Raw genomic sequence first — 25,402 nt, 5'->3', positions numbered from 1 at the left:
GGCTAACTGCAAGTGCCGTGTGTAAGGATCTCATTGGTTAATTTGTCTGGTCTAAAACTGTGATATTTTCGTTTAACGTATGATATAACTTGTCCCCTAAGATATGTTTTCATCGATTCCCACACTGTAGAGAAAGACATTCTAGGGGTTTGGTTATATTTCCAGAAGAAAGATATCTCCAAAGATATAAATTTAGTAAAGTTTTCATCGGAAAGTAATGCATTATTAAGCCGCTAGGGGCGGTAATTATTGCATGAGACTGGTATGCATAGTGTGAGTATTAGAGGGCCATGATCTGAGATAACTACAGCTTGATATTCACATTTTTTAACCCGGGAGAGGAGCCGTGGGTTTAAGAATCGCCATGTGTCAACAACGGCATTTGTATTAAGAAAGCGTTGTAACTGAAGAGCTGAACTGGACAGGGATGCAGATCGTGATGAACTACGATCTAAACTAGGTGACAGTACACAGTTTATATCTCCTCCAAATATTTAGTGATGAGTGTTCATGCTTGAGATTTTGGCAAAAAAATGTAGGAAGAAAGAGCTGTCGTCCCAGTGTGGTGCATAGACATAAACTAGGATAACTGGTGGTGTATTGTATAGTTTGCCTGTGATAATCAAGTAGCGCCCAGAGGTGTCAGTTTCAACTCTGGACATTACAAATAGGATGTTTCTATTAATAAGAATAGCCACACCTCTACATTTAGAGTGAAAGTTAGAGTGAAATGCTTGTCCAATCCATCCTCCCCTAAGCCGAAAGCGATCAGAGTTTCGGAGATGAGTCTCTCGACGAAAAACTATTCTTGCTTTTAATTTGTTTAAATGGTTCATTACTTTTTTACGTTTGACTGGGGTGTTCAAAGATTTTACATTCCAACTTATAAAATTTACGTCACACCCAGCTGGTTTGTTTAGGATATCTACTTTAGTTGTGGTGATATTTAATTGGAAAGTGAGGTATTGGTCTGTCACTTATATAAATGCTCAAATGGAAATTAGGATGACCATCAAAAAAAATTAAATTGAAAACCAAAACATCAACAAATACAATATAAAAACATTGTACAATAAAACCCAAACCTTCACTGATCAGAACACAGTGACAACCCTAAAAAAATAACTGCACATCTAAGTGCTTAAAAAAGGGCAATGTAACTCCTACTGCCAGATATCTGCAATATTATTAAATTATTAATTATCAGGTACCTCATGCCATTTCAAAAAAGAGTAAGGTATTAATAAGAACATATCACTTCCACCCCAGATTGCAACTGGTTCACAAATCTGACCCTGGGAGAACATAAAAGAGCTTTTTGAGAAATATTTTTCCAGTTAAAGGATCAACAACGGAGGGAACAGTTTTTAACTGTTTGCTAGTAATAACTGAGAGAAATGCGTCTGTAACAAATTTAACCCTATTCGCATTCTATCTCCAGCTCTTATTACTCAGACCAACAGTCAGTCATTTGATGTTCCGGGTAGGATCTTGGTTTTCACATAACCCAAGTCTTCCTCTGAGTTTGGGACCCACTTTTCAGTCCCGTTATGCGTGATCCGGAGAGGAGCTGCCACACCTCGCCGAAGGCTGAACGAGCCTGCACCACGCTTGGACTTCTTTAAGAAGTTTGGACACTGCTGTCGGCGAGCTGGAGCTGCCGGTCTCTGGGACATTCAGTATGCGGATGTTGGAGCGCCTCATTCGCCCCTCCATGTCCAGACATTTCCCTCGCAGGTTGTCATCTGACTGAGATGAAAGCGCGTGTTCCATGTGTGTCATCGTTGCTTTCCTCATTTCCACCTCTGAGCGGACTGCTGCGGTGCTGCTGGCCAACTCGGTCTTCAGAGCTAACAGCTCCGTTTTGATGGCTTCAAAGTCCTCTATGAGCGCGGCCTTTAGTTCCTTCCTGAACATTGCCGCAATGTCTGCTTTTTTTAGGGAGGAGAGAATTTCGGCCTTCAGAACCAACGGGTCCATTTGGTCTCCAGGTTGTGATGTGGTAGCTTTGGGTGGTAAACCCTCACAGGTCGATGTTTTGGGTCCCGTAGTTGGCGTATTTGTATTTGAATTTTCGAAGATTATTGGCCCTTTTTTCGGTTTTAACTCGTCAATATACAATATTCTTTGAGATTAAGATGACGACAAGTAGAGTTCTGGTGTTTTTTCTGGCATAAAGTGTCTGAAAAATGACTTTAATTTGTTTTTAGCAGATCTCGCCCTCTATGCTGCCTACTCCTTTGCCTGCTCCATAGCGCCCCCAGAATTGAGATGTTTTAACCCTAATATTGTGTTCTGGTCAAAATTGACCCGTTTGAAAATGGGTCAATTGTGAACCGAACACAATATTAGGGTTTAACTGAACGTTAGGGATGTTAATGCATCATCAGATTGTTGTACACGTCTCCTGTTTGCTCCTTTCTCAACTCCCCCTATTTTTTTCTCTCACCTGTTTTCAAACGGGTCAGTTTGGTCTTTACTGACTTTATGTCGGAATTTCTGGATCCTCTTTTTTATTTTTTTTATTTTTTGGTGAATCTGTTAACATCCCAATAAAGATCTGGCAGGAAGTAATTCAATAACTGACCAAAAACGTGGACTCTTGCAAATAAAACAAGTATGATTTTCTGCTTTTCTGCAGGACAGTGAAGGCCTCATTTTTCACTACTGGGCTCTGTTCGACGGGCACGCCGGCTCGGGTGTGGCGGTCATGGCCTCCCGCCTGCTGCAGCACCACATCGCCTGCCAGCTGCAGGCCGTCATAGAGATCCTGCGGGACCTGCACTCTCTGCCCCCGACTGTGATTGGGGAGGAGCCGGACAGTAACCCGTACCTCCAGGGAAGCACCCCGGGGCCGCACAGGTCGCTGAATCGGGCCGCCTCCCTGCGCGGGGCGGCAGGGGCCCCCAGCTCCCCGTGCAATACCCCACCTCCCCCACGCTTCTTCACTGAGAAGAAGATCCAACACGAGAGCCTGGTGGTCGGAGCCATAGAGAACGCCTTCAAAGAAATGGTAAGTCTTTAATTTGGTAGAATCTTTTTTTAATTTAATTGGATGTTTTTATTTGATTTATTTACCTACACTACAAAATTTACAAACCGTAAATTTTCCAGGACCTTGTAAAGATTTACTGAGATACTTAAATGTTAATATTTACTATAGTTTTGAAAGTTTTCGGAATAAAGAAAAGCTTTTAAAAGAGTTTGTTTTCTTTTAGTAAATTCTGGAAACAATTCTTACTTTTTTTTAAATTGTATTTATTTATTTTTAACCATCTGACTGAAAAGTTTATTGTGGAAAGCGTCTAATATAAAGTAACTTAGTCAAAAAATAGGAAATGGATCAATCAATATTATGCAATGGTCCACGATAAAATATTTCTGGGATGCTGCATCAGAATTTTTTTTGGCTAAATAGAAAAAAAAATTTGAAAAAAAGAGGATGGTTATGACTTGAAAAAAAAAATAGCCAGAGTGGAAGAATATGTTTTTACCACTAGAGGGCAGCAGAGGGCAATGCAAAAAAACAACAACAAATTCCTCTGCTGACAAAAAGAAAAAGCATAATTCAGGAGTAGGACTATAAACTGTATTTTGCAATAAAAAACAAATAACTTGCAGAAAGTCCTTCACAATGCAAGAAATACATTTTTGCTACAGAAATACTATAATATACTACTGTTTCCGAAGATATGGTGGAGGGGTCATTTTGACCCTAATACCAGAGTAAACCCAAACATTTAAAAGGATTAAAGGTTAAACAATAAAAATGGCAGAAAATTTACAGGTTAAAAATAAAAAATAACTTTTAAGAATTTAAGAATAATGTCATTCATATTCCTATTTTTATTTAAATATGTAATTTTCTTTTTATTCATGCATAATTAAAGCCCTCCACATCAAAAAATTGACAGAAGAGTTTTTTAAATCCCTTGATAAAATCCCCATAAAATATGTACAATATTATTTTGTTTATGAGCAAAACATAGCATAAATTATTATAGAAATGTAAGTATAAGATATAACAATATTAACATGAGTGTTTTGGGGGGAAAATAGCCTTTTTACCCACTCTTTCAAATTTGATCCACACATTTTTGACAAGACTTAAATGTAAAATAAAGAATTAATTATCAACAAATGTTGCATGTTTTCAATACAGCACATAGTTATTTACATAAATGATAACAATACATGAGTTATTCTCTCCAAATAGTTTTGAAAATCGACTAAAGGTTTTTCCCGCCAAAAGTCTCAAGGAGGCAGCCATTTTGAAATGACAAGAAAATCCTTTTTTACTGCTCCTAGTGGAATGATGATGAACTGCAGGACAGAAAACATGCACCAAGTTCTACACAACAGGGTTTTTGAGGAAGCTTTGGGTCATCCTAACGAGATAGGGGTCTGAGAAATATTTTTATAAAATAAAATATATGTTTAATGTTTTTCTTGGTTTCAAGGTTCCATCAACTTTTATTTAGAATAAACGGAGTTGTCTCTTTGCAGGACGCCCAGATCGAGCGAGAGAAGCAGGTCTATAACATCAGCGGAGGATGTACAGCACTCACTGTGGTTTACCTGCAGGGAAAGCTTTTCGTCGCCAACGCGGGGGACAGCAGGTGTGATGCAGAGCTAGAAAATTGGACATTACAACAAATGCAAGTATTGATTTAAGGCTTTCTAAAGAGTCTTCATATGTCTGCAGAGCCATCATCATCAGAAGCAATGAGATCATTTCCGTGTCGACAGAGTTCACGCCAGAATCAGAACGACGGCGACTTCAGTTCCTGGTGAGAAGTCTTAAGTCCTTTGCACTGATTCAATGAAGTACTATAATCATTATTATTATTATTTTCATTATTATTATTAATTTATTTATCTTGATTGAACTTCCAATGTAAAATAATTGAGTAGCCACCCCCACTGCCTGATACTATTTACTATGTAATATCTTAATGGCAAAATACTTTGCAAAGTTAATTTATTAAAAATGTTAGACATCTATATTTCCTACGCTTAACTTGTCGCTTAGATTTAGCTTTTATTTTATGTATTTATTTATTTTTTGACAAAACGTGAGTAAACGGAAAGTGGGTGTGATTTTTTTTTTTTCAGTTCATACTGCAAACAATGACTCAGCAAGTATTTCAATGTTCCTTGTAGTTTTATCTCCTTTATTTAAAGCTACTTTTTAGGGCAACATTCATGGTGCAGTTCCTCAAATGACCAGCAGGGTCTCAGAAATAAAAATATTTTCCTATTGATTTCTATGCTAAAAAGTCCAACCTTATACAAAAAAACGTTTGTACACAAATGTTATAGGTTTTTAATGTTTTGAATCAGAGAGCTTTGACTTTTCATTTTAATGATACAGTTCCTTAACCCTTGTGCTATCCTAGGCACTTTAACATTGGGAGTTGGGTCATCTAGACCCACTAGACAGTGCTCTGAACCTTTTTTCTTCAATGATTTGTGATCTTCACTGGTGTCCATGGACTACATGAAATCTTTCCACCTTTATCCACCTTTGTCATGGTAGGGAGAACACGTCAATGTAAGGGTGGGGTCATCTAAGATAGCACAAGGGTTAAATGATCACCAGAGGCTGGTCTTAGACAGAAACAATTTCCTTTTGACTCAAGTTAAGATAATTGTTCAGCAAGTCACTTCTGTCAAAAAATTAGCATTTTTAAAGTAACTTAAAGTTTATTTCCTCTTTGAAGCTACTTTTTTAGGGATTTTATGGTACATTTCCTTAAATGACCAGCAGGGGTTGATCTCTGGAAGTAATAATTTCCTATACATGTTAAAAAGTCCAACTTTAGACATATTTTTTTTTTGGGAGAGCTTTTATGCTTCACTTCAACATGCAGTTCCTCAAACAACCACCAGAGGCTGGTTTCAGAGAGAAACTACACATGTAGTTCCTGAATAAACCACAAAGAAACCATTTCCAGTAGACCTTTATAGTAAAAAGTCGTCAAATCAAATCAAACTTTATTTATAAATCACTTTTTCTATGAAAGCATAACACAAAGTCCTTTACATTAAAAACAAAATGAAAAAACGCGCCATTGTGAGTTTACATAGACGATTCATTGGAAGTGGCTGTTTCAACGCGAGTGTGATCGTTACTTTTGGGTTTTTTGTGCAGTTTTATCATCTTTCATCATTTTACTGTTTGTAACTTTCTACTCTTTGTAATAGCTCCATCATCTACAAGCTTAAGCGGTTCAAAGTTATTGTGTTTGTGCTCTTTGCTAAAATCAGGGGGGTCAGGTCATCGAGTTCATCGTGATTAATTAATTACAGACAAATTAGCGCGTTATACATTTATCTAATTGCATGTTTAATCTATAACTACTGTCTTGTTCTCAGTACGAAAAAAACAAAGGTTCAACTTGACATCTTAGGCAGGACATCTTAGACACGGTTGTGTTTTTTCACATACCTTACACGTTTAATGCACGCCTAAAAAAAGAAGTTCTGGTCACATAGCTTAAATGTTCCGTATCACTGCGCCGGCTTCTTTAAAACAACCTTTAGCTTCATCATTTGGACAAAATCAAGCGTTAAGAGATGAACTTTCTCTCTGAACTGATGCTTTATTTAACCAAGATCCGGGGGCCGCTCCACGCAACAAATAGTCCGCTTTTTGTCAAAGAAAAAAGCAATCCATACCGAACAAATACCAAGAACAAAGTACTAAAAACTGATTGAATATGTATTTCTTTTGTAAGCGGGTTAATGGCTGCGGAGGCAACCGTCCTCCACGGCGTGCGTTCATTTCTGATAATGTACACTTCGTCGGCCATTAACCCCCAAATTATTGGGGTACATGGAGGCCTGATCGGAGCGGAGGGTAACTGTGGAGTAAGGCATGTCAACATGTATTATGGGACTAATTAGAATGAGATCAGATTTGTATAAGAATTTTATATTTTTATTAGATTGTTAAATTAAAGGAAGTTTGGTTCTCGTGTCTGTCATATTAGGAAAACGTCACAAAGCCAGCTTTTAAATACATTTTCACTGTCAATTAATTTAAATGAAAAATTATCAAAATGAGACTCCTTACAGCAATTATTCATTTTAAATAAATTGGAGAAATTAATTACAGGTCATTAATCACATGACTAGTCCAAAAAGAAGCTCCGATGAACAAAACTCCAATGCAGCAAACGGAAATGGGCGCCTCTCTGACGTGGAGCGCTGGTGTGTCCGTCCTGCAGGGTTACATGCAGCCTCACCTGTTGGGGAACGAGTTCACGCACCTGGAATTCCCCCGCAGAGTTCAGAGGAAGGAGGTGGGCAAAAGGATGCTGTACAGAGACTTCACCATGAACGGCTGGTACGTCCTCATCTTTAGAACTGCTCAAAGGTTCTGGAAATCTCTGGAAGCGTCGATGAAAGCTTCCATTCAGAATCAGAATAATTCTGATCCCACACGTGGGAAATGTGTGCGTTACCATAGCAGTAAACACCAGAGAAAATAATATAAAATAAAATAAACAATAATATAAAAAAAAATGTGCTAAAGTCATTTGCTGCACTGTGAGTAATGGTAAAGTTGAATTCAATCAGATTATTGTTTTAAAAATAAAACTGTATTTTTTTTAGAATGACTTCTTATCTGTTGGGCAAAAACCTTTACTTTTAATTTGAAAATTTCCAGGTTCAACTGCACTGGTGACACTTTTACGGCCTTCTGATAAAAAAAATAAAAAAAATAACAGCTGTCAGAGCAGAAAACAGGCTCCTCGCTGTAACAAGTGCTAAGCTCCATAAGCATAAATAAGTTGTTGTTCGACTTCTTTAGCTTTAACTGTCAAAGGAAAAGTTATATTTGGGTCAGAAAAAGTTCACGACCCGCTTCTGAGGCAGCGGTAGAAACGCGGGCTGACAGACGGAGTCAAAACCTGGTCCCATATGAAGCCGTTTGAAGTCGCTGATGCCAAGTCTAATCTAGCTAGTTTAGGCTCCTCACCGTCATCTGCGAAGCCTTCAAGTCTGACATCAAAGCTCCACTTTCCAGATTTTTTTTAACTGTCTCGCTCTTTTTTTTTTTTTTCTCCATTCTTGAACCTTTTTTGTGTGTGAAGTAAATCACACACAAAAATCTTTGCTTTTTTCTTTTCATTTTTCTGCAACACGGAATAGATTTAGGTGATGTTTGTGAAGGACGAGGCACTGAAGCAAGTTAAACAAAGAAGATTTAGAAAAACACTAAATATCAATCGATAATACGTTTGATTTTAAAGCGCCTTTTCTGCTTGTATTTTCTCTAAAAAGCTTTCTTTTCTTAGTCAGGTATTTATAGTGATAATTAGCTGTTCTTCGTAATAAATATTGAAAAAAATGCTTTAACCCTTTAATAGTGGAGCTGTCACTGGTAAAAGCAAATAACGCACACTCTGGAACTTTTCAATCATTTCTGAAAATGATCTAATTCCAACAAATTTTGATGGAGAGAAACGCTCCATGTTCTCAGTTAAAGAGTTACAGTATTAAGTAGGCTGTCAAAGAACATACTACACACCAGCTTGGAGGGTTAAAATAAAAGTTTTGAGCCTGACACAGGTATTAGTATAAGCAAATCGTTATTATAAACAATTTAGCAGCAACTCTTTGACTTTACCAATATTTATGTAATTCTCAAAACTTTTGGTCACGACTGTACATGTGATGTAGTACGCTTGATGTCCACTGGGGGGCAGCAAACAAATTCACGCAGTCAAGTATTTTTAATATTTTCTTGGGTCCCACATTTAAGTTATTCACACATGTTTTTTTGTTGTTGCACACTCTTTGTAATGCAACTAGGATGTAACAAAAACATCAACTCTTAGACTATACAGTGGCCCTTCTTTCTTTCGCGGTAGACCGTTTGCAATCTCGCCGTTTCGCAGTTGTTGTTTTTTTGGTTTTTGTTTTTTTACAGCGCATTTGGCTGTTGGCCTTGTCAGTGTATCTCTGTGCTGCATCAGATTGCGTTCTGCTTGACAAACTGACATAGGTCTTTAATTGCGATCTTTGCTTTCGTTTGATAATCCTGGACTGATTTTTCATTTTTCTCTTTAAAATAAGAGAGAAATGTGTGAAAATGTTCAGGTCTGTCTGAGAGAAGTGTAGAAAGTGTGAAGTAATGAGTTTAACAGCCTTAATACATCTAAGACTGGGTATCACCAATAATTTCCAGAATTGATTTGATTCGATTCACCAGATCCTAAGATTCACGATACTTTGGATCTACTTGATTCCTTTTGGTTTTGAATTTACGTGGTTCGCACATTCAGACATATTTGTATAGAAATAAAGTAATAATGATATATGTTTTGAAGATATCCATATTAATCAGATACAGTTCACATACTGTCAAATTGTAAAAAAGGAGAAGCTCCATCAAAAATGTGCAGATTAAGAAACCTGCATTTCAGTTTGGCCACTAGGTGGAGCTCTCGCTACAGCGTTACACTTCATTCCAGAAGATTTGAGCAAAAAACTGTGCTTCAAACGACCACAAATGGTTACTTTTAAAAGATCTTTCCTTGAAATAGTTTGGGAAATTCCTGCCTGTGAGTACATAAAGCAGTTTATGTTTGGGGTCAACCAAGAGTTAGCATTAGCCGTTCTATGAGAAATTCCATTATTTGTTGGCATCAAGCTAACTTAATTAGGCTTTACGGCCGTTATGCAGTTGGTCAACGGACATGGAAAGGCATAAAAGATCGATCTTTACTTTTATGGATTGATTATTGATGTATTAAGCTTGAATTCATTCAAGCTTAATACATTGAGCCAACTTTACATATGTCAAGAAAAACTTAAAATTTACAAGACAACAAGCAGGCACACACACACACCCACACACACACACACACAAACATTGACATTTAATGCACCTACTAGCAATTAGTTTGAGGTAAGGAAACAAAAATAATAAATAAAAAGCAGAAAAGAAATCAAATTAAATCAAAAACAGTTACATGAGTGTTGGAGATGTACTAAACAGGCATTTTTAAATGCAAAGAATGAGGTTAAAGAGCGAATGGATGGAGGAAGATTGTTCCAGTCAGAGGGTGCCTTGTAATTAAATGAATATTTTCCGATTTCTTTTTTAACTCTTAGAACAACAAAAAAGATTTGATCTGCATGATGTAAATTCAGATCGATGAATCAACCCAGCCCAAGAAACATCTATTATAATAACAAAAAGAAATAAAAAAAAAACTATCACTTCTTCGCAGATTTCACATACAACTGGTTATATTTAGAACGTGACTCTGTGATAAACAAGGGGAACACATACGGTTTGGATTCAGCCAGGACCGACAGAAAATAAGCCCAAACTAAGTCAACAATTTTATGCTTATTGTCTTTATGCTTAAACATGATCCTCATAAACTCTCTGGATGTCTTCCTACATATCTGTACACATTGAGAGCTCACTCTAGAGTCATGCCCCGGCTGAAGCCGCTGTAAAGACATTCCCATCGAGTCCTCAAAACCACTTTGACATAAAGTCAGCAACTAAACACTATTCCAATGGTATTCCCTTGCCAAGAGATTGGAATTCTGTTTTTCTTTTCCTTTCAGGGCGTACAAGACCATAGAGGATGAAGATCTGAAGTTTCCTCTCATATACGGTGAAGGGAAAAAGGTAAGCATGAGCCACTTTCAGAGCAATAAAAAAAACCTGCAGTGGAAAGAAATAACCTGTTTCAAACCCGGTTGTCTGATGTGGAAACTATGAATGTGTGTCTTTGTGTTTGCCTGTTACATAAGAATGTGTAGCATCTCTCTCCCATTTTTCTGCAAAGATGAAAACCTGCAGCCCCCAAAAACCATTGGCCTTTTCTCAAATTAAACCATTAAACCAACTACTACATTTTTAAATGAAGATTTTCATTGTCAGTTTTGGGACACTTTTAGCGTCTTTTCAGCTATTTAATCTATTTTAGTGAGCATAAAATGAGTTATTTAAGACTTGTTTTTTAATATGAGTTAAAAAAGAAAGATTGTTGTAAAATAAAACCATTTTATTTTTTTTCAAAAGTATACATATATGTATGAGCCAAACTGCAGATATTGTTTGTCGTTATCATGGTGCACTTTTTAATTTGAAGTGCGTTGATCTGAAAGGGCAAATGGTTTTTGGCCATAAGTTAAATAAATGCCTCTCTAAGTTATGGATCCTCAGTACAGAGATGAATAAATACATTTTGACTTTTACTTGCAACAAAAGGGAGAACTGAAAATCCTTTAATACAAAGAAACAATGTTTATTTCACGGGACGCAGTCGCTATATCTTTTATTTAGGCTCTAAATTGGTCTTTTCTTAGCTAATTTAGCAGTAAATGTTTATCTGAGTACCCTTAGCAGTTAACACAGCTTCATAAATATGAATCTTTTTATATCGGTGTTACGCTTTCTTTGGCTTATTCAGGTCATAGAATTTAATTGCAATTTCTAAAGCAGCTTTATGCAAAGAGGCAGATCAAAAGCAGCTTCTTCTCAGAGAAACAGAAAATACTCTCTCAGATGAAAGACCGGAGACACGTTTCAACAGAATGTACACTTTTGACGGTCTCATATTTATGTACTGTGACAAATGAAGGTCTTCCATAAAAATCCTACAAGGAAAAAAAAAAAGATTCCCAAAACCTTTTAAAGTTTAAAAACCCTTTCAATCAGACATGCTGTTCCATGATCATATATTTTAGAAAAGAAAGCCTCTGGCAATGCTTTCTGGGAGTTTTCTTACAGCGTATCAACATAAAAGCTGACATTAGTGATCACAGTGAGATTTTTATTTTTATTTTTTGCAGAGGCACTTTTTTCTTAGTCCAATGAAAATAGTGTTTTTGGTGTTTTTAACATAATTTTTTTCTAATAATGGATGACATCTATAAAGAAAATTGAGCTTATAGTTGCATTTCTGAGTATTTCTTTATTCAAATAGTTGTGAATCAGGAGCAGACCAAAAAATGCTATTTAAAAAAAAAAGACGTGGCCTCTGGCTTAAAACTGTACGGCTGAGTAGCTCCGATATTGCTCGCCATTTTTGTTCCACTGCTAATGTTAGGTTGGTGGTGTGAGGGGCTGTACGCTTGCGGGAAAGCGTGTAAATAGAGAGCTCTCAGTAAATGGGGAGGTGAATTTCTAGTTAACAATATCGCTGTGCAGAAACTGTGTCCTGGAAAACAACACGATTTTTTAGATGTTGGCTAAAATAGACATCATCATAATTAAAAGTCAGTGGATAAGGCTTTGAAAACAGATCAAAACATGATAGGAGTGAGTCTTTATGGCATCGAATGGAATACTAAATGTCTAAAACTATGGTCACATATCCCAAAATGCCACAGTGTGGCGACCTTAATCCAGGTTTTTCAGCTAATCTGGCAGGGCGTCGCACAGCGGCATTTTTGACACCCGGGCCCATTTGGAGGTCGCGCGGTGGCAGTCCAGTGACAGGCGCATTGCAGGTAGGCAGCACTGTGATAATTGACTGATAGGAGGGTCTCCAAGGACCCCAAAATCATCCATCTGATTGGCCAATTTCAGACTGCCACCCCCCTGCCCCTGTGCTGCCGTCCCACTGCCGCCATCCAATTGTTAGAAAATGTACAGTAGTAGTGCGGGCTATCGGCGATGGCTGTTGACTTGGGCTGGGGGCCCGCAAATGACCTGACGTCTGTCTGGCGATCCTGGCCGCCTAAATGGGAAGAGGGCATTGATGCTGCACCTAACTCGTGGCGGCGATAGCCCCCCAGCAACCCCCAGACCTGCGTCTTGATGAATAGGTGGATAATATGAAGAAGACAGAACACTGTCCTTTCTTGTATGCGTGTGGTTTACAAATTTGTAAATTGAAAAGATTTGAATGTGAGCTCAAAATCTGAGTTGCGAGTGACCAGTGGTGCAGAATGGCAAGCTGGGCTGACGAATGGCGGGCAGGCGGTGGCACTTGATATGGACGGATGCCATCCAATCAGAGCTTCTGCTGGCCAGCGATCCGACTCCTAGAGCTCAGCTGTCGCCCGATTTCATGAAGGCGTCATCCTCACCTGACCGAGTTGAGCCGTCTGCATTCATGACCATGCCAATGATTTTTTTTTTAAATCGGGCGGTGGCAGCTACCCTTGAAGCTTCTGCCTATGCCTCCCCATCGTACAATGGCCATAGCATAACGGTGTCAGTCTCAGGTGACTATTGTAATGTAAAGGTCTCTGGTGGAAACCCTTAAAGTCAATCATTAATGTGTTCCAGGCTCGAGTTCTGGCCACGATCGGTGTGACGCGTGGCCTCGGCGACCACGACCTCAAAGTTCACGACTCCAACATTTACATCAAGCCCTTCCTCTCCTGTTGCCCTGAGGTAAGAACATCTGTGCTGTCAACCCGACAGCGCTCTACCAGTAAAGAAAATGCGCTCCTACAGAATCTAAAAAGCAGAAGATCTGCTTGTCTAGCAGGTATAGATCTACTTTCTGTACACGAAAAAGGGCATCTTCTCTGGTTTGTGAGTCCTACATGAAAGCCAACCGTCACCCCGCCTTCATTCCTTTCAAATATCCGCGGCAGCAGCTTCCGCGCTGCCTCTCCGTCTGCAGGAGAAACCGGCGCTCACCTGTCTGAAGTCTGGGCCCTGCTTTCAAAGCGCTTTCATCTCCTGATATAGGCCAGTTTGTTTTATAGTTTCCCAGGCTTCCTCCCCAGAGCTCCCCGCTCTGATCTTTATTTCATGATCGTCGGGGTTCACGGCGAGTTCATCCCAAGACTTCTTTGCCTCTCACGTCTCCACTTTCTCGTGGGTTTTCTCTGGGAGCTGTCTGTAAGGATTGCATAAAATTCATTCGTTTATGAATATACGCGACTGCATTTCATGTGAAGGAGAGGCCGGTATAGATTTCTCTTCCTCAGGAACTTGGAGCGGGTTCACTCGGTTCACAGAAGGTTCGGGAGTTTGTAGAAAATATTTGCAGGAATTCCGAGTGTTCAGACTCTGCATTCCTTTGCTGCTGTTGTTGCTTTTTAATTATCCAAAAAATAAGAGTTTTTTCTGCTTAATTTTTAAATGTCACATATTGGTTTTGATAGGATCAGGTAAGAAATCAATAGAATAGTGGAGAAAATGAATAAATCCTATCCTGGATCAAACAGGTGAAGGTGTACAGTCTGGTGGAGTACGAGCACGGCACGGACGACGTTCTGGTGATGGGAACCGACGGCCTCTGGGACGTCTTATCCAATGAGGAAGTAGCAGAAGCCGTCACCTCCTTTCTTGCCAACTGCGACCCTGACGACCTGCACAGGTGGGAGAATTCCTCATAACTGTCCCCCATTACACCACTGTCACACAGCCACTACGTACACCTATGAAATTGAGGTATTTCATGATACATGTGTGATATACGTAATTCATGCGTTTTCTTGCGTCCGTCGAGGGTTTCTGCCATAGTCATATATTTCATTCATTCATTCATTGTGTATTCTGTTTAGTCCCTTTCGGGGTCACGGGGCTGCTCACAATCACACACCCATTAACTCTCACACCTATGGACAATTTAGAGTTGCCAATTAACCTATGAAGCATGTTTTTGGATGGTGGGAGGAAGAATTGGTGCGTATTCATTCGTATCTAGGGGGAATCAGACTTGAAATATCAGATTGGAGAACTATACATTAGAACTTAAACACTGTCCATATAACCTAACCTGACAGAATCAAATTTAAAAGGATTTATGCTAAAGTAACTAGCAAATATGTTTCCTATGCAACTGGAATTGTCACACCGGGATAGGCTCCGGCAGCCCCGTGACCCCAAAAGGGATAAAACGGTAGAAAATGAATGAATGAATGATAATTAATAAATAAAGTCAATAAATAATAATAATACTAATAATAATAATAAATCACCAATAAGTCCAAAAGTTCACAATAGATAGAAAAAAACAAAGAAAAACCATAGATTTACCCTACTGATTCATGTGAGTGATCAATATGTGTAACACAGATGGTATGGTGCCCGGTTTCAAGCGAACAAAATCTCTATCAAAATCTGTTTCCACAAAATTTTTTGAACATAGCCAGAGTGTATTGCTAGTTGGTAACCACAGTGATCCATCTGGGTTAGCTCTTTCTATTGCTAATGCCCACTTTTACCTTAAGTCTGAATCCATTGGAAACCTGCAAGAAAAGTTCAGTCACTGAGTCAAAAATGTATATTACAATTATACTCTAGTCCTAGTATACTGAATATGGGTTTAACAAAACAAAGTTTACATTTATGTCAACAGCAAATTATACGTACATCATGCAGCATGTTGATAAAAGCCCTTCAGCATCATGCATCTCAACATGATTAACATAATTAATGAAGCCCATGCAGCATTAAAAGAAAAGAATAATAGTACTTACCTGTTAAATGTTCTCCCTTCCTCCTTCGTGGACTCATTTCTCCGATTTTGGCAGTTGAAACCCGCACAATGAACTGGGATTTGCAAAAAATGTGTTCACATGCGATGCAGCAGCGACTTGACCTCACCAAGATGGCGGTGCTCTGCTCCCATGAGTTAACATGTGATGTCTCTTCTAGCGATATAACTCATTGCTTCTACAACCCTCTACTTGAAGCCTAAATCGTCAGCTCACGGGCGCCGCCATATTGGCTGCAGGTAACTCCGCCTAACTGGGACGTTCCAAATATGGGGAAAAGAGGCAGGACCGAATGAAGTCGATTTTTTGCTCTTTTGTTTTTGTCCACGCCCACGGTACATGTCGGTCTGCCGGCTAGTCCCTCCATGCTAACGCCAACTGCTTTAGCCAAGGTCTCCAGCAAGGCAACGCAGTGGTGGACTAAACTTTACATCATGAATCTGTATCGGTAAGTACTTGGTGTTTTACACATACTACGTGAAGCTTTTAAAGTACAGCAGTTCTACTTTAGACAACAAAAAAAAGACATTTCCCCGCATTACATGCTTTTAAGAACAGCCCCTTCTCACTTATAACAAGTTCGAAAATGTTATTTCGGTGGTCCTTATATGTTGTATCAAAATATCATATCGGGTTTAGCCTTTATATATACATTTTTAAACAATGCATCATAACAGTGATAGATAAAGAATGAACTACTCTGGGAATAGAACCCAAAATGTGATGTATGTTGGCACAGATCTGAAGACGTTACACGTGACTGACGATCCAAAGAGAAGTAAATACTGAAATGTTTTTCCAAGACAAACTCATTTAACCTTTTACCTTTTTATTTTCAAGCCTACAAGGAAGAGCAGCTTTTGCTTAATAGGAGAGATCAGGAGTCTGGAAGTGGTTGACAGGCCGAAACAGGATGTCCAGCAGCAGCACGGTGGACTGAATTTTCATTAATTTATTTTTTATTAAAAATATCTTTCAGTGGGTTGAAATGTACTCTTTAGGATAATTTATTAGGTACTCTGTTTTTTGAAAATAAAAACATATTGTACAGACCTGACCGTGACTCCTATTTCCTCTTGTTTTACTTGCATAATTAAACATCAATGTGAATAAACATAAGATTGGTCGCTCAGCTGTTTCCTTTTTTCATTGAATCACACGCTTCAGCAGGAGTCGTCCACAGATTTCATATTTAAACATTTGTCTGCCTTAAATTTTGGATGGTGTTGGTTTCCACTCATTGCGAAAAGACGAAGGCCTAGAGAGGAACATACGAGACAAATACATAAAATCAAAACCACAAAACAAAAAGCAAAACATAAAAACAATTAAAATATAACATAAATTAAAATACTGAGAAAATGTAAATGTTTTAACATTAAAAATCATAAAGAAATTAATGTGGAGACATTTAGAAAATGATCAAATAACTGAATTTTTCACAATATATATATATGATTTATTTCATTGTTAAATATATATCCGAATTCCCTCCCTACTTCCTCACTACTAAAGAACTATTTCAAGACTAGCTAGTGCCCTGGATTCCTAAAGCAATTTGGACACCATGCTCATTAATTTCCCCCCACAAATATGACGTCACCGATGTCGCAAAGAAACAACCTGATAAATACGAATATTTTACGAAGACTATTAATGATTCCACTGTGTTCAGATGAGGAAAAATGGGATGGTTTATGAAAGAAAAGACATTAAAATCCTTATTTTTTCACTAAATTTGTTCTAGCGCAATGCATTATGGTTTGTCTTCGCCAATGTAGTGAGCATCAATGCCCATTGGTTTTTCACTGGTTTTTCCCAGAGACTTCTGGGAAATTTCTATGGCACTCAATTTTGGAAATGAAGATGCGGAGGGCTTTACAAAATGGCTAAAGCACTATTTAATGATTAGTGAAGGAATTCTGACCCAACCAAGACGTCCTTAATTCTAAAAGGAAGTCATACCATGAAAAAAAACTATTTCATATAAAGAAAAAAACTATTTTCTCTTTATATTTTCCTTTCTAATTCATGCACAAAAACAAAAGTTTAATTATATTTATTGTCATACAAGTGACAATAACATAAATACAAAGCTGTATTTTTTTAAGGAGTGATGTGAGAGTTTGCGGCTCCTACTGGGTTGTGTTCAGTGAGGAGCAAACACGAAAGAGCTGCCGCCCTTTGATCTACTCATTTTCATGCTACACATCGCCATAGATCAAAGCGTTGGCTTCAACTTTTCTTTTTTGGGCGCAATAACACTGTTTGTTATAATGCATCACTGACTGGCATCCTGTCCAGAGTGTACCCCGTCTTCGCCCAACAGTCACTAGGATAGGCTCCAGCAACCCCGTGACCCCAAAAGGAATTGGGGAGGTTCAGTTTGAATCTTAAATTCTTTCATACATGCCCTCCATCATTCACTGGAGTCACTTTACAAGAAAACTCCACGATGTTTGTTTTCTGTTGCCCAGGTACACGATGGCGGCACAGGACCTGGTGATGCGAGCGCGAGGGATTCTGAGAGACCGGGGGTGGAGGATCACCAATGAGCGTCTGGGCTCTGGAGACGACATCTCCGTCTTCATCATCCCTTTGATGTACGGCAACCGTCAGCTCTGATGAGCAGAGGCGCCGCAGCTCAAGAACCCCAAGAGCCTGTAGACTCAGCAGAAACGATGAGTCAGGAGAAACCTTTCCTGTCCCTCCTGTAGTTCGTTAGAGCAAACAGGTCAAGAGGCGATGCTGCGGATGGCCTGTTTACGAAAAATGCTGCATCCTTAACTTCCATAGTTGTAAAAACTATAAAAAGAAAAGGGGAAAAAAGTTTTTTCCATGCTTTTTGTTCCCCTCCGTCATTGTGCTCAGCTCTTCCTTCTTGCCTCGTTCATGTGGTACTGTCTGTTTTAAAGAAATACCTCCTTTTTCATCATGCGAACTCGGACCAAGCTGACAGGTCAGCTGCTCTTTCTCGTTTTTCGTTTTGTTTTGCCACAGTGTGGCTTTGAATATTCCATCTGAACTGCTTCCAGAAAAGTTCAGGTCCAGAAGGGGCTAAAAAAAATGAAAAACAAGATCAACTTCAGTTCTTCTATTTCTCTCTCGTTTGAAGAGATACTAGTGGGAATGGAGAGATTTTGGATGAAGATTTGATATGCAAAAAAGTGCGAGTGAAAGTGTTTACATTACGAGCCATTTGATCAAACAAAAGGACTACAAATGTTGTGGATTTAAATCAAGTTTCACTTAAATTTTTGGACATTAGAAAGCTAAAATATACATTTTGTAGCTTTAAGGAAAATCGTGGAAATATCGAGATTTATATTGCAAAAAAGAAAAATAAAGCACAAATTTTTGTTGATCAGTAAAGAATTTTTGAAGGCTTAATTCTTTTTTCTTACAATGTATTAGCACCACCATAAATAAATAAATTATTCATATATATATATATATATATATATATATATATATATATATATATATATATATATTATACAAGAATGAAGTTATAAAGGTCTCTAAAGTCATAAAATAAAAACATCAAACATTTACTAGGATAAAATCGTAAAGTTACAAAAGAAATGTGATTTTCAGATAGAAATTTTGTAATATGAGAAAAAAGTGAAAATGTTACAAGAATAAAGTCGTAAAATTGAGAAAAAAATTCTTAACTTTATGAGAATATTTTGGTAACATTTGAGAAAAAAGTCTAAACATTACGAGAATAAAGTCATAAAATTATGGGGTAAAAGTAAGAATAAAAATGAACAAAAATAAGGTTATAATTATACATTTTTATTTTGTTTCAGTTCGTTTTTGTCAAATTTGTACTGTTTTCTCATAATTTTACTACTTTCTTTTTGTATAACATTGTATATTCTCGTACATTTTTAAATGTATTTTTCCTTTGAAGTTACAACTTTGCTTTCTAAAAATTACAACTTTTTTGTCACGATTTTACGACTTTATTTTAGTAAAATTACAACTTTATGCTCATATTTTACGATTATAGTCTCGTAAACGTAATTATTTTTGGTGGTATTTTATGGTGGCCCAAATACTCTGTTGTATGGTTCTGTTTTCTAACAATGGCAAAAAAAAAAAAAATTAAAATAAAAAATACTCCAAATTAGACAATGTTTTTCTACCTTATCACTTTTCAAAGCTGGACTTAGAAATAAAGGATTAGACAAAGGAAAATATTCCTTTATATTTTTAATCAAACGGACAAAGAAATTGAAAAAAGGTTGCATGCCTGATAATCTTCATGAGGCTCCGGAATATTCTGCTGGGAGTAAAGGCGTGTGTGGTGGCAGCGAATGATTGTATGTTGAAACATGCAGTAATGAGGGTGAAGGACGGCTAACCGTGCAATGATTTCAATGGGTTTTGTTTTTTAATGGACCGAATTTGTATTCATGTAATGTATGAAAAGACTTGTGACAGTTTTGTAAATGTGAAAAACAAAATGCATTCATTTATTATGAAGTTGTGTTTAGACATATAGCATATAAGCTAACGGGTGATGCTACAGAAGGGATGGATGTATAGGAAACCAAATCTTGTGCTTCTCTTTGCACTTTTTTTTTGTCTTCTGTTTGAAACACGTATGTTGATGGGTGGTTTGTCAGGTAACTTCAAAACCCAGAATTGAAATGGAGAAAAACAACAAAATTTGATGGAAGTAAAAATAACTCATAGAGGGCAAGTTTCCCCACGGTTTCCCATTTTTCAGTGACATCATTTGTTGAATGTGCATCCATCTTTGTTTTGTTTGCTTGTGTCGTCGATGAATGTAGCCCAGTTTCTAGATTATTTTCTCATCCCATGGTGCCACCCTGGTGCTGCTCATGAACTCAGGTTCAGCCGTCATGGATACAGACAACATTTGCTTTGTTTTGGTAAGTTGATGAGTCTCATGAGAGGATTATTACAAAGCAGGAAGTGCAGATTCTTCCCATCATCCCCCTGGCTTCTTTTACTGTATCATGGATGTTGTAACTACCAAGGTTTTAGGAATGGAAAATGGGAAAATTTGTTGAGGCCGGAATTTTTTTTTTTTCTGTAGCAACGGGAAAATTAGAACGTTTCTGGGGATTTTTGTGCTCACTTGCAACCTCCCTATTTGTAAAATTGTGAAATGTGCATTTTATATTCCGAAACCTTATCTTAAGGAGTCCAAATGAAAACTTGTCATGTTTCTCTTTGTGGACTTTTAAGAAATGAAAACTGCGGTTTATGTTTAGTGTTTCTAATCCAGAAATGAAAACAAAAAACAATAAATGTTCCAAATGATTTGAAAACTAAAACTGCCTAGTTTATGTTAATTTAAAAAAAAATTACCTTTTAATTTGCTCGAAGAATCCACATTTTATTATTTATTGTCAAGGTATGTAGAAGAAAACCTGTTTTTGATTATCAAGTCAAGCTTCTAACTGGTTTAAGTATAAAATTCTACATTTATTAAAACTGACCAGAAGGGTTGAAAACCTGCTTCTTTAGGTTTGTTTTCTTCTATTTTTTACATCCATTATTTATATATATTTTAAATAACATAGTTGACCTAATGAATATTCACGTTTGTATAGTAGGAAAAAATAATTTTTGAGTCGTCAAACTACACCTAACTAAAAGAAATGTGGTTTTGTGATATTTTAACATATAACATTTAGTTTTTTTGTTTGTTAATTATCACAGGAATAAACAGGTCCCTAAATATATTCTTACTTATTTACTTACTCTTACTAAAATAAGTGTTTTTTTTATGTTTTATATTTCTAAAAGATTTATTTTTTGTATTTTTAAAATCTAAACTGTTTAAAATTTGATTTAAAGATAACATAAACCCAATGCTGCATTAGTAAAACCAATCAAACAAATCATAGAAAAAATAAAATACAAATTTCATCTAAAATTTTAGATTATGAAAGAAAACGGAAGGAATTGTAAATTTGACTAAATTAAGCTAAATTTTGCAAGTTTTTAGCCAACTCAAATTTCTAGTTTTTTTCCAGCTAATTTAGCATTTATATTACTACCTCAGGTGTTCTAATTAACCCTTGTGCTATCTTAGATGACCCCCCCACTCTTACATTGATGTGTTCTCCCTACCATGACAAAGGTGGACAAAGGTGGAAAGATTTCATGTAATCCATGGACACCAGTGAAGAAAACAAATCATTGAAGAAAAAAGGTTCAGAGCACTGTCTAGTGGGTCTAGATGACCCAACTCCTAACGTTAAAGTGCCTAGGATAGCACAAGGGTTAAGTAATTAGACTATAGGTTAATAGAAATATAGCCGTCATGTTAAGATTCTTTAAGTTTCTTTATCAATTAGCTTCTTTTCAACTTTCAAAAGCAAAGCGTTGGGAGTTGGGTCATATAGACCCACTAGACAGTGCTCTGAACCTTTTTTCTCTTCAATGATTCGTGATCTTCACTGGTGTCCATGGATTACGTGGAATCTTTCCACCTTTGTCATGGTAGGGAGAACACGTCAATGTAAGGGTGGGGGGGGGTCATCTAAGATAGCACAAGGGTTAAGACGTTTCATACTCAGACCACTTTAGAGTTTCTGAAGTGTGTTTAGCTAATTAGGCATTCACAGTTTTTGCTAGCATTTTTACGTTTTTAACGATTTTTTTTTTCAAATTAATTCGCTATAGCTTTCAGAAGCTAATTTAGACGTTTCAGAAGTTTAGCTAATTTAATCCGTTTTTTGTAAAACAGGCTATTTTATCAGCATTTTCTGGAGTTTATCTAATTTATGAAGTTTGAAAATAAGCGCTGATGTTTTTCACAGGAACGCTTACAATTATTTTATTCCTTTCACATACAAATTGACAACAAGACAATTATAGTATATTTCTTTATAATGTATCATATTTTATGTGTTCATTCAAATTACTGCAATTAAACTTTGTGTGCTCCGTCCATAGTTCGGTGTTTGGGAACTCCAGTGACTCTCCATCCATCCTCCGCATTCGTCTGGCTTCCTCCGCCGTGAGTCGCCAGCTCCGGCAAGGCAGTAGATTGCGCAGTCACCTCCATCGGGGGCAGCACGACGACCCGACCAACAGCACAAACTACTACCTCAGCCGGCGCGTGGCGCTTCAGCCGCCCTGCTTCCGGTCACTTCACTACGCTTTTTTCTTCTTCTTTTTAAACAATGTTCCAGCTTCAAGGATAGAAAATAAAATTACATTTAAAAAAAAAAGTCTGAAATCAATACTCAAGAAATTAATAAAATAAAAAAAGTATATAACAAAAATATAAAATTATATCTTGTTGCTAAATCTGTTAAGTGAAACCATTAAATAATTTACTGGCGTTAAAATAATGTATACATGCGCGTTTTTTTTTTCTTTTCAAAGAAAGTATTAACATCAGTGATAAGGTCTTCAAGAACCACTATGAACTGGAGTTGGAGCAACGATTTGTCCCAGAATTACATAACAAATACAAATGGCAGTTTAAACATTAAAAACGCACATTAAAACAGCACTGTTGAGGAATTTAAAATGAAAATCTGGAGCAAATAGTGCATGCAAACATGGAAAAAACACACAGCCTGATTCCTCTCACTGGTTCCTTCCTTTTGGAGCTGCGGGCGTCTGTTAGAACAAACAATAAAATAAAATAAAGCTCTCCTAATTTTACGTCCAGTTTAGTTCCAATCAAAGAAACGCTTGTAAATCCTTTTTTTTTCCTCTGAGGGAGAGATCTGTTTTCTCCCCCTCTGCCTAGCGGACGCCTCGCGCTCTGGGTGGTGGTGGTGCGTCGACTGAGTGGATGTGGATGGAAATTCGCGGGGAACGTCAAGGAGGAGCGTCATCAGAGATCACAAATTGAACAACCCTCCCACTCTGACTTCTTTTCCAAAGATGGGTGTGAACGAAACCACTGGTGTTCAGCGCCACCTGCTGGTTGAGTGTATCCTGTGGTTAGAGCAGAACGACTAAAATGACGATTTTATACACTTTTCCCAAAAAGTATTGTGCAGCGTTTGAACGAAAACTATTTAATTTTACATCATTTACATTTGTTAAAACTCAATTGCTGCACGTCTCTTAGCAACACATTTGATAGAATATTTGCAAAAATGCTTTTCTTTATAGACTACAGTCATATTGATTTTATTACATAATGGGAATATTAATTATAGTACATTTTAGTAAAGAGTTTAAGAAATAATTAATCTTTTACAAGTAGCTGATGACTGTTAATTAGAAAAAAAGAAAGTCATAGGTTATTTGGGTTTCACCCCCAATTTAGGTTGGTTTCTTAAATTACATGTTTCATTGTGTACATGTTTTATGTGAAGGATTTCCGTCCATTTTATCAAACGCTCTAAATAGAAAGGTTATTTGTTTTCCTCAAATCTTGATGCATTTGTTCTTTATCTCATTAGATTACATTGTGGATTTCATTTGGGGTTTTGTTTGTTCTATTGCATTGTAGAGCTTTTTATGTAGAAGATATTGTGTGTAAAACAAGTGTATGATGTTTGTTTGGGCCTAAAGTGAAGCCAGTTACCAGCTTTGTGGGTGTTGCCGCAATTCGCCTACAGTTCCTGTCCAACAATCAGAGAGAGGTGGAAAAAAATAAGTCAGATTTTGAAACAAGGTTATTCATTAGCTGACGATTCCAAGATCATGTTTTATGTTTATGGGAAATTATCCCAGTAAAGTTTCCAGATTAACTTGAAAAAGCTTTTACAAAGAACTACTAGTGGTTACCTGGTGAATTGATCTGGCTCCAGTGAACTTGGCAGATCTTATCATAAGGTTATAAAATCTACTCATAAGCCAAAAGAAAAGTCTGTTTAATTTCTAGGGGTTTAACTTCAGTTTTAATAAAAGTCCCCCAGTGGTTACCGTGTGAACTGACTTGGCTTCAATTAAATTTGCCGCTCTTGTCCAAAACTTGAACAAAAAATGACAACAGTAAAGTTTATTATTAAATTCACAGAAACAAAAAAATGTCAGTTTACTCCTGGGTTTAATTTGTACAAATCTCAATAAAAGTCACCGTCTGGTTAGCTTGCCAAGTGACCTGGCTCCAGTAAAATTTGCAGCATTTGTCTGTTAAAATACATCTTCCATATTTTCAATGATTTATTCAAAGTCTTTGAGTTTGTTTGTTTAAATCCTATCATCAGTTTGTAGGCATGCTGACTAAATGAGGTTTTTCTTTTACTCCAATGAACATAGTTTAACGTAGCTGTATTTAGTCTTTAGTTCACACAATATTCTTTGTTTTTATCAAGTGACATCCGCATGCACAGACATTAGTCTGCAGCTTCAAAGCAAACGCCTCCGACTTCCCCTCCATGGGAACCCAAGGCTGCAGACATGCAGCTGTGAGGAGAGGCTGAACTCTAAACTCTGATTGGGATTTTCTGTCTTTTTCAAGTAAAACTTCAAAAGTGAAGTTTATTGAATCTTTTTGTGTGTCTGGAAAACTGGCAACAAAACGAACTAGCATTTCTTTTTCGGAGCAAAAGTTGTCTGACATTATCCAAATGTTTATGGAAAACTGACTTCCCGGAGAGAGAAAAAAACGTTAGAAGAACCCCCTAGTGGTTACCGTGTGAACTGACCTGTCTCCAATTACCTTTGAAGTTTGTCTAAAGGTTTAGAGAAAATTATTCCAGTATTAACCGACTTCTTTTGTCGTCAGTCGGGTTATGTTTGAACATAACACACAAGCTCCTGATGACGACTCTGACGAAGTCGAACACGTCGGGTATGTTCAAACATAACCCGACTGACAACAAAAGAACCAAAAAGTCAGTTAGTAACTACAGACGCTGAGCTTCATTGCATTATTCCAGTATAAGTTTATATAAAATGTTACGTTTACTCCCTTATATGGACTTAAATGGCGAACTGGCCTGGCTCCAGTCACCTTTGCATCCTGGTCTTGGCTTCCCGTCACTCAGAAATCCTCTCAAGC

The 25,402-nt window shown here is 37.3% G+C and overlaps 1 protein-coding gene across 3 annotated transcripts in view; it reads left to right on the top strand.

Moving 5' to 3' along the window:
• LOC101161933 (protein phosphatase 1H) overlaps positions 1-18,813 on the top strand; it is a 38,701-nt gene extending 19,888 nt beyond the window's left edge. The window contains exons 3-12 of one of the 3 annotated variants that reach the window (XR_013653457.1): positions 2,642-3,013; positions 4,507-4,619; positions 4,706-4,790; positions 7,233-7,351; positions 10,597-10,660; positions 13,274-13,381; positions 14,167-14,318; positions 15,602-15,680; positions 15,800-15,889; positions 16,282-16,421. Coding sequence is in view for 2 of the 3 variants with exons in the window: in XM_023952281.2 (XP_023808049.1) it covers positions 2,642-3,013; positions 4,507-4,619; positions 4,706-4,790; positions 7,233-7,351; positions 10,597-10,660; positions 13,274-13,381; positions 14,167-14,318; positions 17,919-18,066 (1,161 nt within the window). In the remaining variant the exon portion in view is untranslated. Of the gene's footprint in view, positions 1-2,641; positions 3,014-4,506; positions 4,620-4,705; positions 4,791-7,232; positions 7,352-10,596; positions 10,661-13,273; positions 13,382-14,166; positions 14,319-15,601; positions 15,778-15,799; positions 15,890-16,281; positions 16,422-17,918 lie in introns of those variants that run through there. The other 2 variants (XM_023952281.2, XM_078941539.1) reach the window with 2 other exon arrangements.
• Positions 18,814-25,402: the final 6,589 nt, after the last annotated feature.

Source organism: Oryzias latipes, chromosome 23 (assembly GCF_053564925.1).
Source record: "Oryzias latipes strain Hd-rR chromosome 23, Olatipes_Hd-rR_3.1".
NCBI classification, from domain to species: Eukaryota; Metazoa; Chordata; class Actinopteri; order Beloniformes; family Adrianichthyidae; genus Oryzias; species Oryzias latipes.
Note: the sequence above shows the minus strand (reverse complement) of the source record. Positions and strands in the feature narration are given on the sequence as shown.